Source organism: Ursus maritimus, unplaced genomic scaffold (genome assembly GCF_017311325.1).
Source record: "Ursus maritimus isolate PB19 unplaced genomic scaffold, ASM1731132v1 scaffold_28, whole genome shotgun sequence".
Taxonomy (NCBI): Eukaryota; Metazoa; Chordata; class Mammalia; order Carnivora; family Ursidae; genus Ursus; species Ursus maritimus.
In genome coordinates this window covers 15,247,543-15,266,778 of record NW_024425341.1, presented here as the reverse complement: position 1 = coordinate 15,266,778, position 19,236 = coordinate 15,247,543, and the positions used below count along the sequence as shown (strand labels likewise).

General features: G+C 35.7%; 1 protein-coding gene across 2 annotated transcripts in view; it reads right to left on the bottom strand.

Moving 5' to 3' along the window:
- Positions 1-1,705: 1,705 nt before the first annotated feature.
- CNOT7 (CCR4-NOT transcription complex subunit 7) overlaps positions 1,706-19,236 on the bottom strand; it is a 20,001-nt gene continuing 2,470 nt past the window's right edge. For both annotated transcript variants that reach the window (XM_040643314.1, XM_008710895.2), the window contains exons 2-7: positions 17,819-18,033; positions 15,949-16,142; positions 10,700-10,861; positions 7,522-7,666; positions 4,935-5,045; positions 1,706-3,371 (exon numbers count right to left, since the gene is read on the bottom strand). In XM_040643314.1, the coding sequence (XP_040499248.1) occupies positions 3,243-3,371; positions 4,935-5,045; positions 7,522-7,666; positions 10,700-10,861; positions 15,949-16,142; positions 17,819-17,935 (858 nt within the window). In that variant the 5' untranslated portion in view covers positions 17,936-18,033 and the 3' untranslated portion in view covers positions 1,706-3,242. The remainder of the gene's footprint in view (positions 3,372-4,934; positions 5,046-7,521; positions 7,667-10,699; positions 10,862-15,948; positions 16,143-17,818; positions 18,034-19,236) is intronic.

Here is a 19,236-nt window from a genome sequence, read left to right as displayed (position 1 = left end):
AGGTGAAATGGGTACCAGCCAAACCAGAACACCTTACATGTTCACGAGGTTTTAAATCTGACCAACTCAACCTTTTTCTGCTTCATGTGTATTTCTACAGATTGAGTTGTTAACACATTTGAGTAGATTTCAGGTTGCACTAATGTAGTGGTTTCTCAACTTTGAAAATAGTCTCGCCTGTATTTCCATAGACTATGAAAAGAAACTACTTCTTTGGTCAAACTTAGCATTGATTTCTCAAATAATAATAGCTGGGAAAGCACTAAACATCTGACTTAGAGCCAAAGAAAAATACTCAAAATGCTTTGTTTTATAAGTAACTGTCAATGTTGTGCCCAGTGCCCTCACTCTTCAACCAGCTGTTCTTCCCAAAAGGCTATGTTGTTAAAATTAATTTTCTCTAGACACAATTCTTTAGGCTACTGCATTCAGAAACCGTGACCTAAATATCAGTAAATGGCTTTGCTTGCCAGTCATAAACAGACTTTGGTTGTAGCCTTATTTTCATTTCTTATTTTTGTGAAGAAATCACGATGTGTTGAGATATTCCATTTTAAAATTTCTGTTGCTTTCCCAGTAGTTGGGTATATTGTGATGAGCGCTTGGTATGGTTATGTCAACATGTATTGTGTTTTTTAGCAGTTAGAGTGTCATTGCTTGACAAACACAGTATTTTACCATACAGTTTGGTAAGATAATCCACATTCCAGTGTGCCTTCAAGGCACATCATTCAAAGTGCAGTTTTCTTGTTTTGACATAGTGGATATGATCTGGTAACAGAAAAAATAATAAAATGTTGTTGTACAGATAGAGCACTCCAAATGCTTTCATAAAAGCAATGTGAAATGATGACAAAGCCATACGCAGTTTCTGTAGCAGCTGTTCAACCTTCCCAGTGTGGTGCGAAAGTAGCCATAGACAGTACAGAAATGAGTGTGGCTGCATTCCAATAAAACTTTACTTATGGACACTAAAATTTGAATTTCATAATTTTCACGTCAGGAAGTATTATTCTTCTGATTTTTTCCCCCCAAACATTTTAAAACCGTAAAAACCATTCTCATCTCACTGGCCATACAAAAACAGGCAGCAGTCTGGTTTGGGCCTGTAGGTTATAGTTTGCTGACCCTTGCTCCAAGAGATGTAATAGAATATGGTGAGTCCAGAATTAATGGCTCGGGAACATTACAAAATTATCAGCCAAATATCTCATGTCCAAAAGCTGGATTTTTAAAGGTCATAATGTTCCTCTTATAGAAGTTATAAGATATTACTGCTTACAAGACAGAAACCAATATTGACACAAACTATGAAATTCAGCAACTATGTGGCTATTCAAAAGGGAATCTTTATAGTCCCTATTTTTTTTAAGGAGGTGAAGATCAAAATAAGAAGAAACCAATTAGATTATCTGCTATATTGTGTCAGCTTTAAAAAGAAGCCACAGTAAGTCATATCAAATGCATTTACTTTGTCTTTCAGAATAAATGCATTCCTGGAAAAGAAATAAAAATCAATTCTTAACATCTAGTTGAGGTATTCATAAAAAATAAGGTGACAGTGTTGAAATGCAGAAGTCTTGATTAAGAGACTAATAATTAGCTACAGTTAAGTTATGGAGTTCTGTTCAGTTGCCCAAATTAAAAAAATAAAAATTCCCCAAATAAATATTTTTAAAACAAAATTACCAGTCATCAACATATATAAGAAAACATTTCTGAAGCCTTTATTTACAAAAGCTTTAAAAACAAATATTACCCTCTGTTTTGCAAATAACGTTTTGTTTAAAAAGGACCATCCAGTTACAGCATTGTAATATCATGAATAAAGAATGTACAAAGGAAACAAACCAATATGGCTAACATTTTAAGATTTGCTAGTATTACTGATTGAAATGTAGATAACACACATCATAACTTGTAGTCTATCATTTCAGGGAAGAGTTAATGATTACCAAATGTCTTCCTACACATGCTCTGGTCTGGTCACATATTCTGCATGGCTAAATATTTCACAGTCTCTTTTGTCAATATATATAAAATAGATTGCAAAGATATACACAAAAAAATAAACAAGCATTACACTCCTCAGGTAATTTTAATTAGCTATATATATATAGCCATATATATACACACATATATGGCTTTATATATAGAATATAGTTTTGTATTTTGTTGTTTTGCACCAAATCTCTCCATTATTTATCTTTGTAACCACTGTGAAAGCACAATTTTCTAATTTAATTTGGTACAAAATATATACCTAAAGATTTGCTATCTTTGGATGTTAATGAAATTGATTTGTGGAATCAACAAAGCAAGAGCATCGTAAGTATGGCTATAAAATTTTTAAAAAATTAAAAATAAGGGTAAACAGTGACAGAATAAAAAGAAGCAGATCAAGGGGGAGGTGTGCGATCATAAAATAACTGCGGCTTCGGTTATCTTGGATGCCATTTTCCTGGCAGACTTTAAACATCCAATCACAAGGGATTTTTCCTGAAGGGTGTAAAGCTGGTTTGAAAAATTCTTCAGTCACAGAGCAGCCTACACATGCCAATGAGAAACTGACAGACACTAGATGTGCTTGGAAGATTAAACACTACGTACAGAAACAGCAGTTACTAAGCTTCTCAGTAGTTTTTTGTCTTTTTTTTTTTTTTGTAGTCTTGCTGAATCAACCGTTTGCACAATGCATGTGCTATTTCCATGGGTCAAAAACAAGTAAATACTGTATAAGGTTGGCAGATGGTCATTTTTCCAGCTAAGAGCAAGAAAAGTCAAAATTTCTGATAAAACAGAGGATTTGAGTCAGAATCATTCTCTAAAGTGCAAAATTGATGGTCCACAATCTCAAATAGCTAAAACTCCTGCAGAATGGAAGGGAGACATGAAATAGGGAAATAAATTACAGTCAGTGCTAGTTAATTTAGGAAGGGGGAAAAACAAACCAAGCCCAAGCAGGTAAAGTTTATCAAAATATTCAGTATGATGCAGCTTTCCCCACTCTCTGTCACACATGCCTGCTAACAAGTATATTAAGGCCAAATTTAACCTGAATGCTTTTCTATTTATTAAGATCTGAGATAGGAATGGTCATACTAGTACTGAAAGGCAGAAAATAAAATGGGCTATGAAAGAAAAAAAAATAGTATTATCTATTGTTCAAGGGATTCAACCAGAGATAAAACCTATATACAAGCTGTGTGTAGCTCAAATAAAAATAAAAGGACTATTTCATGTCATGACTGCTTGTTGGCTTCCTCTTCATATGCATTCCCTGTGCCATTCTGTACATAGGATGAACCAGAACCAAGGCCATACAAATGACCACAATATTTGGCATCATCAATATGATCTTCAAAGAACATCTAAAAAGGAATTTTGGGGAAAAAAAAAAAAGATAATTTTAACCAAAAGGTACCACTGGTAACTTACATTTCAGCAACGTAAGTACTGACTGTTCATTAACTAAAATGACAGCTCTTTTCTATGGTGCTCCTTTGAGGCCACACATTTTAAATTCAATGAGTAAGACTAATGTTTTCAAGAAGTACAGAGCTCAAGAGAAACCAAAGAAAAAGATTACAAAAAAAATGTATAAACACGTGTCTTTCCTAGTAACATTTAGATCAATTTTATGAGAGTTTGTAATCATGGAAAAATGGCAGGCATTTTTATTCCATTAATGTAACAACACTCAATGGTGAAAATATCGTCAATAATGGGAGAAAAAAGTTTAGGCTTATAAGTAGCCTTGAGTCTACATGCAAGGCTGAGTTAGCTGAAAACAATCAAACCCTAAACACGTTCTGGACAGTAAATTCTGAACATTTACACTAGGTTACTATTCTTGAAGCAGCCAAGGAATATAAAGATAACAAATTAGTAGCAGAGAATCCACCATTAATTGAACCATTAAGGTACTTTTTTAAAATGCAAAGCTAAAAATCCAAGATTGTTTTAATTCTCTAGCACTGGAAAGAAGTACAAACAAAGTATTTACTTGTCATGAATAGACAGTCCAAATCACTTCTGAATCAATACTTGGCAAAACAACTATTATTACAATTGCTACAGAAGTTTTAAATTTCCAGATAGTTCTCAGTCAATTCTTGAGTGTCTAAGAGGATATACTCAAAAGAATTCTACAGTTATTTTGCAAAAAGGAAAACTTTCTTTTCTTTGCATTTAAATTACAGTGAGGTAAACCTGCATCTATCACTCCATTCTGAGCTGGAAGGAGACTTGAGTTCATTCAATTCCACTCTTCTATACCTAGCTTTATAGTCAGTACTGCCTTTTGCCACTAAAGGGGCTCTGCTCAGTACGATTTTTGATTCAACAACTACTTCAGATTTACTTAACCACTTGAGGATTCAGACTTGGTAAGACTCAATCTACTAAAAGCACTATATAAGCACTACTCTACAAACCCTCAAAGTGCTGCAAAATGGCATGAGCAAATGGTATTTTACCAGCAGTTTAATGCCTACGAGAAGACAATGCCGGGGAAACCTAACATGTAGATTCCTTGGCTCGGCAACAGCAGCACTGATGTGGTCTACAGAAAGAGTTCTGGAGTTCTCCCACTAGTAATGTGTGTGTGTGTCCTTGGATAGACGTTACTAGCCTCTGGCTTCAGTTTTCTCATCTAAGAAATAGTATGGTTGGACCTACATGATTCCTAAGGTAGTTTAAACTGTTGCATTTTTCAGTCTATGAAGAAATCATTTTTTCACTGCCCTCTGAACTACATTTCAAGAGGACTTATTTTTGAACACTCTAATTCAAGTGTGTTGGACAGAGCCTACATGCATCTCTAACCAGATCTTCATTTAACGAGCACTTATTGCCCAAAAACTTTTGCCGTTAGATTTTTAATGTTCTCAACCTAACAACCAACTGAGAAAAAGGCACTGATGTCTTCATACTTCTCTCATTTTGAAAAAGGCCATTCCCGTGAGCAATGAATCAGATCCCGCTTGATGCTGTGGTCCTATCCGTTCCAGCTCTAGCTGTTCAGCAACTTCCTGTAAACCACCCTAGAAGAAAGAAAACCTGCCTGTCAACACAGAAACAGTACAATGTCCACATTCACAAGTTACATAACTTAGACACTGACCAAAATATAAGTGGACTTTAGCACGTAAAGATGGACCTTATGAAGATCAGAAGAAAAAAGAATGTGAATTACAAATCAAAGTATTTGTTGAATATGGGAGAAGTTTATAATGTAGTAGAAAATGAGATCCTAATTGGAAAAATTTATCTTCATCATAGGCTTTAAGGCATGTGACAGGCAAACATTCCTAAAGATGTGGGGGAAGCAGATCCTATACAAGGGAACCAGGTGTACAGGGGAACATTTATCAAGTACATTTAGTCAATCCGTCCATCAATATAAAAATGACATCGGCAGTCCTCCCAAACTTTCCTAAGCTTCTCACCAATCCATTTCCAAGTAGTTTATCTAAATACTTTGTACAAAGCAAAGCTATTATGACTAACCCAGTCCTTAAAAATCCACTAAGTGCTTAATTATGGCTTTGTTAAGAGAATGCTGTTTTAAGAATACAACTCCTTAGCAGGGTCTAAATATCTGCTTATGTTAATGTTGCCAGGCTTAAAAAAGAAAGGAGAGTGAAAGGAAGGAAGAGAAAAAGAATAAAAGAGAAAATAAAAAGGAAGAGAGGGAAGGAATAATGGGGGGAAATAGGAGGTGAGTAAGGAAAGAAAGATCAGGACAAATTTCTCCCTAATTGTTAAGGCAAACTAGCCCCCCTCTGCTTCACAGCTTGAAACAGTGCTTTGCACAGACAGCTCTTACTTCTGAGCTAAAAATAACATGAGGATTAGGTATCATTAGCAGCTGCTTAGGAGAGCAACAGAATAGAGGCATTCGGCATGGCTGACCACAGGTCAAAAAGCACCTTTGTCATTAACCTAAATTTAACACAGCAGCTCACTCGGCATATTCAGAATATCTGGTGTACTTAGAAATTTTCCATTATCATACACATAGTGAGCAATAATTTGATCCTGTTCCTAAAATATGTCATTATAGAGACATGTCAGATTTTAAAAAGCACTTCCAAAGCCAGATTAAAACATCTAGGCCATGGATTCTCAGCACGTAATGCTTTCAGGGGTGGACTGCGTTTCTACAGCAATAAGGCTATCCTACTGCAAGTTCACTTGAGTCACATGGAGAAGTCTCTTCAAATTGCACACAGTCCTGCTGCTCTTAGTTGCTACAAACATAAGTAATCTTTCTTAAAAATTTCCCCAGTTATATGCCATATTCTGTAATAAGGCAAGCAAACTTTGGCCAAAAGACTACTTCTCTTCTGATTTTAAGTTCATCTGTCAAAAGCAAAGTTTCCTTATTCAACTCCTACAGTTTCTTTCTGCTTAAAAGTAAAGCTCTTATTTTTTTTAAGATTTTATTTATTTATTTGACAGAGATAGAGACAGCCAGCGAGAAAGGGAACACAAGCAGGGGGAGTGGGAGAGGAAGAAGCAGGCTCCCAGCAGAGGAGCCTGATGTGGGGCTCGATCCCAGAACGCTGGGATCACACCCTGAGCCAAAGGCAGACGCTTAACGACTGAGCCACCCAGGCGCCCCAAAAGTAAAGCTCTTAAGGTTTTACCATCTCCTAAAAGTATAACTTTATCTGCACCTCTAAACACCTGGTAAGAAAATGTGATTAACCTAATGCAGGTTCTACCAAACAGCCACTTTACCTAAATGTGCTTTTTAGTTACAGCTTAAATACAAACACAGCTGGAAAAAAAGATAAAGCCCTTCTATTCCTTGGGAGTCTGTGCCACCACATAAATTCGTTTTCAAAACAAAGGAGCACTTCACTTATTAAATGTTCCTTCTGAAAGAATTCATGTTCAGAAGTAACATTATTACACATGCATTCAGCAGTGTCAGAATGCAACTTACTGTCTAGACAGGACCTACACATTCACAGTAGCACTAACATCTTGACATCTTTTGGGCCAGGAAAAAAAAAATCTTTTAGCCATGTAAATTAATCCTAGGAACACGATCTATGACTAGAACGCACAAAATAATTTTTCTCCAAGCTGAAGGGAAAACTCTGTTTGCTACATTACTGACTACACTGCTGGCCACCTCAGGTTTTATCCTGCATGGATAGCTTGTGCGCATGTCGGGCAGCGTGTACTCACACTTCTGTGCAAGGGAGCCTTGCTAGTCCTCACTTTTTGTGCAGGTTTATGACTTTCAATCTGGGAATGCTGAAAATCTGATTCTTGGTTTGAATTCTGTTGAAAACTTATTCTGCCAATGTACACTGAAACTTTGAAAAAGGATTTCCCACAAATTATTTATGCAGCAAAAAGAATCAAATGACCAGATAATGTAATTGCATTTAATATAAAACTTAAAATATGGCTTTAAACAATATCCCAGGCTAAAATTTTATTTATCAGTCACTCAGTCTAAATAGTGTGTGGATTACAAATCGCCACTTAAAAAAGCCTTACTTTGAGATTTTTGCAGCTCTTCATGAGGTACTTCACATCATAAATGACAGGAAAGAATAATCGAAGGATCTCAAAGAAGTCAAGTTCTTCTTCAGGCAAGTTAGAGTTGGTCAGGATTTTGATTAAATAGCCAAAGTCATAACCACTACAAAAGGGTTAAATATAGAACAGAGACATATAAATACCATAGAGATGAAAAAATAATTTCTTTTTCTGATACAAATTTTAAGTAAGCCACAATTGCAGGTCAAAAAAGGAATCACCCCCCCCCAAAAAAAAGCAGAGAGAAAACAGACATGTTTCTAATAATGGGAAAATGCCATCATCTTACCAACAATGATCCGAACTTGTCACTATCATTCAGAGATACCAGCATATAGATCTATACTAGCATCTCAAGCCTGCAGTCACTACTATTTTGCTGATCTCTAAAGGAAGAACTCTTTAAAAAGTATCAAACTATCCATAGATGTCTCAAAAAATTTTAAATAACTATGGAAATGGAAAAATATGAATGGAAACGTGGCTAAAGATGTCAAAAGGTAGCAGAATTGGCAAAAATAATACAACTCTTCCCATATTTTATTTTTTTAAAGATTTTATTTATTTATTTGACAGAAAGAGAGCCAGGAGAGAGGGAACACAGCAGGGGGAGTAGGAGAGGAAGAAGCAGGCTCCCAGCAGAGAAGCCTGATGTGGGGCTCAATCTCAGAACCCCGGGATCACACCCTGAGCCGAAGGCAGACACTTAACAACTGAGCCACCCAGGCGCCCCCAACTCTTCCCATATTTTAGAGGTCATATGCTTCAAAACCCAGAGCGGGGCGCCTCGGTGGTTCAGGCAGTTAAGTGTCCGCCTCTTGATCTTGGCTCAGGTCACGATCTCAGGATCGTGAGTTCAAGCCCCATATTGTTGGGCTCCACACAGGGCATGGAGCCTACTTAAAAAATAAAAACAAAAAAACAGAAACCCAAAGAGTAATTCCCTAATGGAAGTATTTTCATTTCCTTAAATGATTTTATCAGTCATTCTCTTCCCTCAAAATTCTGTTCCTATCTCATATGGCTCCTCAAGACATATTAATGGAAATGCTGCACATGGAAGAAACAAAAGTAATAAACATTGAGAACTACTATCCAGAGAATAAAATACCAACTCCCACACTTTCAAATCAAGATCTCCTATCTTTATTGCTGGGTTTTTTCCATAGCTTTGTATGTCCCCACATTCCTGTGCCATAATTACACACCCTTTTTTCCCTGTCTACCTTTCCTTCAAGGACAAGATGCCTTCCCTGAAGAGTTTGGCTCCCACTGATCTCTTATACAAGCTGTTTTCTTGTACTTCCCTTTAATGCATTATTGTTTTCTCCACTAGTCTAGTGGGAACCACATTTTAAAAAATATCTTAAAATCTTTTACTTCACAAAGCTGGAACTCAGTACATATTTGGTAAGAAGTGGTATTAACATATCTTTTGGGGGGGATACAAATAAAATTTCTATTTAATGTTCAGAATTACTTCTAATTTTAAAAAGAAAAAAAAGAAGCTTTACCATTGAAGACCGTTAAGGAATACCAAAGTATAAGCAATTAAAGGCAAAAACCTTTAAATTTCTGGTAATTGGCAGGGAAATGACTGCTAAATAAACTAAACAGAAGTCAATACAGCATTTGCTTACTACTAGTAAAAGACTGTACAAGAATTTAGGATTCATAAGTTTCTTAAACTAGTCTTTATCTCCTGGAAATAGGTTAGAATATGATGAAAATATTTAATGACATTTAGAATAAAACCTTAACATATCTTGACAAATACTGGAGTCTAACTTAGACTCTACATTCTAAGGAGACATGAACCCTTTGTTTTTGTTGATCTTAATATCCCCAACGCCTAGCACATGGTATTTGCTCAGAGTATTTTTTGAATGAAAGAATGTCATATACAGCAAAAGGACAGGATGATGTTTTCTAGTCATGACCAGGAAGTCAAAAAACAAACAAACGAACAAAAAAAAATGACAACATTCCTCAAGTTAATAGAGACTTCAGTCTTGTCTCCTGAGGTATAGGCTCAAATGGAGAACAGAAAGCAGAGATGACAGGTGACAATTAGTATGGTCAATACCTCCAACTCAAAAATCACTGCTTAGTACTACATCAGAGTTTGCAATAGGAACAGTCCTTCACTGTAATCATTCCAGAGGCCAGAGCTGGAAATTCTAAAGCATGCAGGAGACTCTTTATTTTTTAAAAAATGTGTGACATGGACCCAATATAAGAACATTTAATAGAAGGCCAAATAAAATAATTCCCAATGCCACTTTTAGTCCCTGTGCTTCCAGTTTTAGTTTACCTCAATAAAAAAAACTCTTATTTGGAAGTCTTTTTTTTACAAAATGGAACTAATTCCCCTTCTAGAAATTCTCTTTAACAATCCAGTTTTATTTTATAATAAGAATTAAAAATGACCATTTATTTTATTGAGAATTTACTGTGTGTAAAACCTTTTACTAAAATGCTCTAAATATATTATTGGCCATTAAAACAAGACATTTTCCTAAGTAATGCCTACCTGATCACTCTTCTTTAAAAAAAAAAAAAAAAATCCACCACCCCCACCCACCCAACATCCTCTTTGCTATTTTTTTCTCCACAGCATTTATCAGCATCAAACAAACAACAATATAAATTTCATCCTTTAAAAAAAAAAATTGCCTACTTCCACCAGAATATAAACTTCATGAGGATGAGGATTTTAGTCTGTTTTGTTCACAGCTTAATTCCTAGAATCTTATACCAGAGTGCTTGGCATTGGTAGGTATTACATAAATATTTTCTTAACGAATGAACAGTATCATTCTACGGCTCAGAAATGTTAAATAACCCTTGGTAACACTGATTCCAAATGGCACTGCTGGATTTAAACCAAGATCTACTTTGTCAGGCTAACTCTGTCCACTATGCAATACTGTCTCTCTCACTGGCTAAAAATGAAACACATATCTTTAAATTAACCCATAAGTAGACCAACATTAGCTTCTTGAGAGGCGACTGCTATGTGGCAGCCAGTTCCTTGTAGAAATAAGCCTGAAAGCACTAAAACAGTGACCCACACCAAGTGTGAAGCTGCTGGGAAATGGAAACACAAATGCTATTTTCAGTGCAATCTTTTTACCTATGAAATGATAACCATTTGACCCCTTCGCAGAGGACCACACCCGATGTCATAAGAAGTTCTGCAAAGTACTGGGTCTCAATTCCTTCCTCCTCATGTTTTTTAAACTGGATGCCGGATGTTGTGAGTAGCTCTATAGAGTCCTGGGCATACATGTCCTCCCTGGCAGGAGAAAAAGAAAGACAACCTTCAAAAGTGCTGTACTTCAAACAAACCGTTTTTCTCTCACTCACATCTCTAACCTACAGTGCCAGAAACAACAAAACAGGAGGACTGGCTTGGGTCCGATCATTCCAATGCTTCACATATAGGAAGGAAAATACAACTTAAATATAAAATTATTTTAGAAAAGCGTTCAGCAAATTATCTTTCAAAACATTCTAAGGGGGCGATTTTAATCTTTACTACTGATTGAATTTCATTAGCCTCTCACAAGTTAAATATATTTAACTGAGTTTGAACAAAGGGTCTTCTACTCCCCAGGGGCTACCACCACAAAGTGAAAGACATGTTCTTTTCAGGGGCTTTCAGTCTCAGCAGCCTATTTATTGCTGCCAGATGGAGCTGGAGCCACAGGGCTAACAGCCTATATCCACCTCCCATGCTCCCAGCAGCACCAGGAAAGAGACCAAGAGGAAAACATCTGATGTGGCTCAGTTAAAACTACATTCCATCCTAAAGAAAAAGGAGTTTCCTCCTCTCACTAATAATAAGCCTTTCAAATGGCTCCAATAACCAGTAAAATGTTTAAAATTAAAGACCTTGCTATAATTGCAATAATTTCTTCTAACAATCTTAATCTGAGAAAATCACCTCCCAAAAGTCAAGCCAGGAAATCTAAATATAAACCAATCCTTCAAGATTTTACTCAAGCCAAAAAGAAAGCCTTAATTTCTAAGCACAAACACAGAGGTATCCAAAATGTTAAATTAAATTTAAAAAAGGATCAAAACAAAGGTATAGGTTTCTGAGAATACATGAAAAGTATTTTGTGCATTGCCCACTGGATTTTTTTTAATTTACTTTTTAAATTGCAAGAATACTAGTTTCTACCACTTAGCAAAAGAAAATTCTATTAAAAGCTTTAACGAGACTAATTAAACCAAAAGAAACATTACATTTAGGTGAAAAAGTATTCTTATGGTCTATTCTCTGGAAATCAGTCTGCTTCTAAATGTCTTTGAAAAATAACAAAACATAATGTTGTATGGTGCCAGATGGTAAATACACATATTGTGGTGAGAACTGCACAACGTACAAAATTGTTAAACCACTATGTTACACACCTGAAACTAATATATGTGAACTATACCTTAATATGAAAATTTAAAAAACAAAAACTAGCCACTGGAACAGTTAAAAAAAACAGAGGGGAACTGCAATCATCACTTTAGGTCAAAATTTCCCCCAGGAAAACCCTTTAGGAAGGATATCTGAATAAATCTACTACAAGTATCTTTCGTTAAACAACAGATATCGGTGGTCTTATTACACTAAAAATATGTAATTTAAACAATTAAAATCTCACTCATCAGGCTCTGACACTCCCATTGAGAGGCATACGTTAGCAAATTATAACCAACCCAAATCATAAGATTCTTTCTCTAGGCTCACATTATTCTGGGCCATATGCTCACTTCATCTTTATTTTAGTACACTCTATCAGAATGTAAGCTTCAAGAGGGCAATGACTTTTGGGACGCCTGGGTAGTGCAGTCGTTAAGCGTCTGCCTTCGGCTCAGGGCGTGATCCCGGCGTTCTGGGATCAAGCCCCACATCAGGCTTCTCCGCTAGGAGCCTGCTTCTTCCTCTCCCACTCCCCCTGCTTGTGTTCCCTCTCTTGCTGGCTGTCTGTCAAATAAACAAATAAAATCTTAAAAAAAAAAAAAAGAGGGCAATGACTTTTATCTCTTTTGTTTAATGTCTATCACCACATCAAAAAACATGTGAAGTGGAACAGTGAGTGTTGCACTATTTAAATCAGAATTTCCCAAACTTGCCCCATGTCAGCAATCATCCAGAGAGCTTACCAAAAATATGGATTCCCAGGTCCTATACCTAGACCTATTGAATCACAATATCCAGAAGAAAGATCTGGGTAAGTACTTCAGGTATTTAATGATCAATAAGTCTGGTTTAAAAAAAAATGTATAAAATTACTCCTCTTTGTGTATAGTTCACATAACTCAATGCAGATTAAGCTAATGTACTATCATTTAAATTTCTTTGAAGTAAATATTTTAAAATTTGGAACCAATTCTATGCTTTATAATGTCCAACTCTTTCGAAGAGAAAGCTGAAAGCTTCATACAGGTAGGCTAATAAATCTCTAAATACGATGAAGAAAATTTCCTGCTAGTAAGGGAAACTCCACAATTGTTACATTTCAATTCTCCAAATCAATAGACTGTCCCCTTCCCATGGTATCCATTTCAAGTTTTGAAATCATTCCCCATCTTCAAAAATCCTAGTACATGCAGGAATATATTAAAGGATGCAAATCTCAAAAAAGTAGTCAAAACATTTGTTTAGTCAAAAATGTAAGGACTGCTGCAGGTGCAGAGACTGGCTTACTGATTAGAACAATCTGTTCAGAACAGCCATGAACAGTAATGCGACTGCTTCTAACACTAATCAACTACTGAAGTTTTAGGTGGCAAAATATCCAGGTATAATAACTGAAAAGGAGTAAAAGCCACGTAGAAATCACTAAAAAAGGTTTTCCCAAAATGCAGAGATACAAGGCTACTCATTTCAAACTATATCCTAAAAACAGAAACTAACTTAACTAGGTATGTTAAATCCAATAAATATATTTTTTCACCCTTCACGTCCAACATGGGGCTTGAACTCATAACTCCAAGATCGGGAGTCGCACACTCTACGGACTGAGCTAGCCAGGCGCCCCTACTTTTTGACCTACCGACAAGTATAAACTTAGCCCACTACACAAATTCACATTTTTAAACACAGCAGATTAAAGATTTTACAATTTGGAAACTCTTTCCAACCTCAATCCATTCCTGGCTCACCAAACATTTTACACATTTTATATATTTTAAAACATCCACCCTATAAATTTAAGTTTATGCTTAAAAATCATGAGCAAAGGCAAACCAGAATACAGACTGTCACAAATGCACAAATGGTCACTAAACTTAATATTTAATGAACTCAAACCAAGAACACATAAGGTGCTCAAAAAATCTGCAAAGACTATATGAAAGACAACATGAACAGCCTGCAACTCCACACCTGACAACTGCATTTTAGCCTTCAACTGCCTGTGCATTAGCCCTAGAACAAAATCAAACTGTCCTTTCCACTTACGGTCCTCCCTGTATCTCCTCTCCTCTGCCATTTTCCTTAAATGAATTGTCAGCTTCCTTTCTGTGACCACGGAACCCACAATCTCCTATAATCTCTATTACACTATTAAAATGATTCTCTCAAATACTAATTACTGCAATCATCAAACTGATATTTTAGAAATTCGTTCTCCTCTCCTTTGAGATAGCTTTCTTCTGCACAGCTCATCAATATTCTACTTCAATTTTCATTTTACGTATCGACTCCAAATTCAGTTTAGAGAGAACTCCTATACACTGATCATTAACTAACAAATCTAATTTTTGGACTTTGGCAATGGAGAGCAGACAGAAATGTTACAGGAACACTAAGTTATAAACACCAGGACCAACTTTCCTCAACACTATATCCCTAGCACCTAACACAGCTGCTGACACATTCTAGACACCCCATAAAAAAGTCAATTTTCATCTTTCTTCAAAATATCCAAGATTCTATTCATGGAACTCTGTCTTCATATTAAGGTAGTCCCAGTTTTATCTTCCAAATAATCATTTCCACTTAAATAGTGTATTCTACTATATCCTTCTCCTTAAAAACAACTTCTTAGACATTAACATTAGTATAAATGGTAGCAAAACCTGGTAACAAGTAGCCCTCTCTGTATAAGAAAAAAATGTCTTTCAAAGATTGTAATAATAAGGCAGTTGTTATTATAACAAAGATGTTTCTAGAAAAGGAAAATGTCAATTTTCCCAAAATGGAGACATGGATGGGTCACCTCCTACTCATGTATTTACATCACAACAGTATCTCAGTTAAAACACAGGGTTCTAATGATCAACTTGGGAAAAAGGTTATTATCAGTTTGAATAGAGAGGAGTACTTTACCCTTTACAAGGTTCTGGTGTACATTATGAAATCCAAGAAAGTAAAACAGAAAATGAGGCTGAACACAATGTAGTCATAAGCCATAGTACTGCACCACTGACAACCTCTCTAAAATCATCAGCCCCGCTTTTTAGACTTATATGCTAAATATCACATTACTGTACAGAGAATGGGAGGTTCTTACATTGGCACTACTGTTAATTGTCCCACCACTTCAACTATTTTTTGAACCAGATGAAAGATCATATTACACAAGTACAAGCTGTCAAATAGAAGGACACTGCAATATTGTCACTTAATTAGAATGTATTAAACATTTCCCCACCTTAGAGTCAGTTTGTAAACAATCTGCCCACACCCGAAAACACTCCAAACTTCCCTACACTATCAAGACAACAAGTAAGGAAACTGGGATTCAACCTTGGGCTTAAGTTAGAATTTAGATTCTGAATGGTTTCTGAAAGAAATACCAAGTTCAAGGGTACCATTACCTCTCCTATGTGTAAGTTACAAGAGGTTCTGTAGGCTGATGGGGGACTGTAACTATAATATAACTATTATATAATTATATTGATTTGACAGGAAAATGCACCCAGGTTTTCAAGAAATGTCTTACTGCCCTTGACATGTAATCTACTCAGAAACTGGAGTTTGACTGTAATAAAAATCTCTTCACAAGAAGGATAATTACTCTAACAAAGACGTATTTATTTCAAACTGCACACAGTTTGAAAATAAAACTAATGTAAGGTTATTTTTTTCTATCAAAAAGTGTTTTCAATACCCAAAGTTTCTCAGATTTCAAAAAAAGTGGCAGTCATACTTTTCAAACAACATCTTTAAAATTCAAAGTATTTGAATATAAAGTCTTCTTTATCCTAGTTCTTTTGTCCCATTAGAAGAAACCTAGTCTTTTGAAATTTTAGGTTTTAAATATTTCTAGGATAACTGTGCCAAATTCAGTTAACATTTCATTCACCATACTTGAGGGAAATCAACTCCTAAAATTAAGCTAAAAAAAGTTTGGGTTATATTTATTTCCCACTTACGTCAAATTAAATTTAAAATTAAACTGCCAAGTTGAAGTTCCTGGAGGATATTCTCCTTGCTCATTCATAAATGTCAGTCCTAGCTGAATTATCTTTAACAAGTCTACATTACATCGCAATAGTTGGTACTGATAGTCAGCATTGCTCCTGAATTCTCCAATAGGTCTTGCAACCACACCTGGAAACTCAGTGTCCTGTAAAATAGTTTTAAGATTCGTTATTTACTAAATGATCAAAACCATAATCCAGAAATTCTTAGAATAAATAATTAATTTTTGGTTCAAGTCAAAGAGTTCTGTTATAGGTAATATTCTACACATTCATATTCAAATACAAATTACTTTTTAACTATGAAGAGCATTACTTTTTAGGACCATAAAATCAAACTCTACAAACTTAATGACTTTTTCTTATTTTAAATACTGTGTCAGTAAAAAATTATTATGTATGAGATATGAATAAATGCACCAAGGAAGGGGGAAAAATCATAAATTCATGTTTCTCAAGGGGTATGTGAAACTATGCTCACAGTATGCTAGTGTTAAAACAAATGAAGAACTGATTAAAAAGAACGGAAAACACATCATACTTTCCAAACATTTCTCTGAGACAAGGTCTGTCTAAACATCAAAACCCTCTAAATTTCTTGGGCTAAAATAGCACTCTATCAAATAGGTTATCTATGCTCGCTTGAATATTCGTATTTTCACCAGTCAACCTGCCCCTCCCCACAGAAGCACATTTATTTATTTGCATTAAAAATACTGAGGAAATAACTGTATCACTTTAATTTTAAAATTCAAACTGGGAAGCTAAGAACAAAATCTGAATACCAAATCACAATGAAACAGTAAAGAAATTAAAACTCTAAATTCAGTCCAACTCAACAACCACTTTACTGGATATTTTGTGGTATGCCGGGTGTGTTGTGGGAGAGAAAGGATGACTAAGGCACTATCCCCTTGCTTCGCGGAACTTACAATCTGGAAAACAGTACAGTAACTATAACAGATGTACAAAGTACAGCAGGTAAAGCAGCAAAATAATTAAATGAATAGATGGTCTAGGTAAACTGAATATTAAATGCAAAAGCAGAGATGCTTAACAGCACACTGTGTTCATGGAGCTCCAATGATGATTAGAACAAACAACAAGAAAACTGCAGGTCAACAATGTTCCACTGGGAGATCTGATTTTTCTTGAGAAAGACATGCAGGAGCTCCCTGGCTTTTGTGTGCTCATCTGGTATTATCAGTTAAGCCTTCAGTGTTGCTGGGAGCTGACCTGGCGCCCACAAATAGTTCAAATGTTCTTCTGTTGTTATGAACAGTTTCACACTTCAACATCAGACAAGACCACTCTGTAATCATGACTGAACATAGACAAAAACATAAACTTTGTCCAAATCACAAAAATGACCAAACATCCTTCTATCTTGGCTAACGTAAGTAACCGTTGCTTCTTCATAGCTTTAGTCTCACTCTAGTCTTCTCTCATTCTACTTAACTTATTAAGATACCCTGTAATAAAATTACTCCAGCTTCTCAACAGTATCCAATTCAGAGCAAGGCCCTGCCTCCTTAATCCCTCCCTAAAACCACCTGACAGAAGCCCAAATCCTACAAGTCCTTCCTAACACTCTTACTCAAATGCCCCATGTTCCAGTGGTATGCGTTTTCCCTCAATGCAATGAGTAATAAACCCAATTTGTCACATTGCATGAGTGGTGGTCTCTGGTTGGAAGACATTGACAAAATTTTCTTTTTATGATTAATCTCTACAATATTAACCAGATGGATTGAATTCAAGACTTTTAAAATCCCTCTTCCTCTTTTATAAGAAGCATCTTAGGATTTGATGATAGGCATACCATAGCAACGTAATTATATTTTCTGATAACTTGACGAATTTTCTTCATCTCTTCATCCAGGTTGCAAGCCCAAACTTCACAAATTCTTTGGCTATGATCTACAGTTGCTGCTGGCATAGTGAGGGCACAAGAAGTCTAGATGCCAAGCATCAAAATGTTATACTTGATTGAAGATTTGTTTGTTTCATAAAATACTTTATCCTTTATTTTTGTACCTGTCAAAATAAAAACCAGTGATATCAGAAATATGAATCATAGAAGAAATGAGTTGATACAAACCTAAAAGATTGTTTATTCAAAGTCCTTGATATGTAAGAAAATCAGTTTGGGAAATGACTTGTCTAAAGTCACACAGCTAATCAGTAGGAAAAAAAGGACTACAACATAGGTTTTCTGGTCCTAATATCAATGTTAAGTAAAAACAGTATTTTTTATGTGTACATACTAATCATTTTTTAAAAACTTAACATTAAAGACTGCTTTGAATTCAACTCACTCTCTGAATTAAACTTTATAAAGACATCTATTTCCACATAGAAAATCAAAAGTTAAATAGTGATATAACGTGATGGGATCAGATGTTATTAGGACAAAGGTAATGTTTGCTTTTAGCCATTTTTAATAGAACATTCAAAATCTGATCTGATTACAAAATCTATTTTAGTGGCATTTATTCAAGTCAGATGAGAAGGGACTTTTTAGGAAACCGACAACAAAAAAAGAAAACAAAAAAAGCTCTTTCTGAAAAATAAGGAACAGCCACAGAAACTGTTTAAATGTCCATAACTGCAGGAGGGAGAAAGAAAGGAGGCAACACGGTGTATGCATTTCAAACTGTTTCTAATTTCCTAAAAACCTGAGCATAAACACAAATCTGTTGTTTCTGGTCCATAAACAGAGTATCATGCCACATAAAGAGTACAGACCAACATTTTGATTCTTGGACAGAAAAATTCCAAATCCTCCTTCATTTTCACATAAGTTTGAAACAATCCTAACAAACAAGGGTAAACAAGGTAATTATGATATCCCCCAAACACTTCAGTCACAAATGTAATCTCCAGTCCTCTAAGAACAGAAAGCAAAAATCTAGGAAACTCCTCCTTTATTACCCTCCCCATTCCACTAAACACACACACACACACACACACACACACACACACACACTTTAGGAAGACCCTGTAGCTTAACATTGCTTTTTCCACCTCCCTCTCTACTACAATTCCAGAAGTCCCGACTCGGCACCAGAGGCCTTCTCATTACTGGAGATACAATCTCCGTACTGCAGGCTCCCAAAGAAACGAAGACAGCACAGAGCCACTCAAGTCATAGATAACTCTCTTCTCTGGCAGAGAGCCAGCGTGAAGGTGCTTGATAACCATTTACTGGAGCTAGACTGACTCCCAACCACTGCTGCA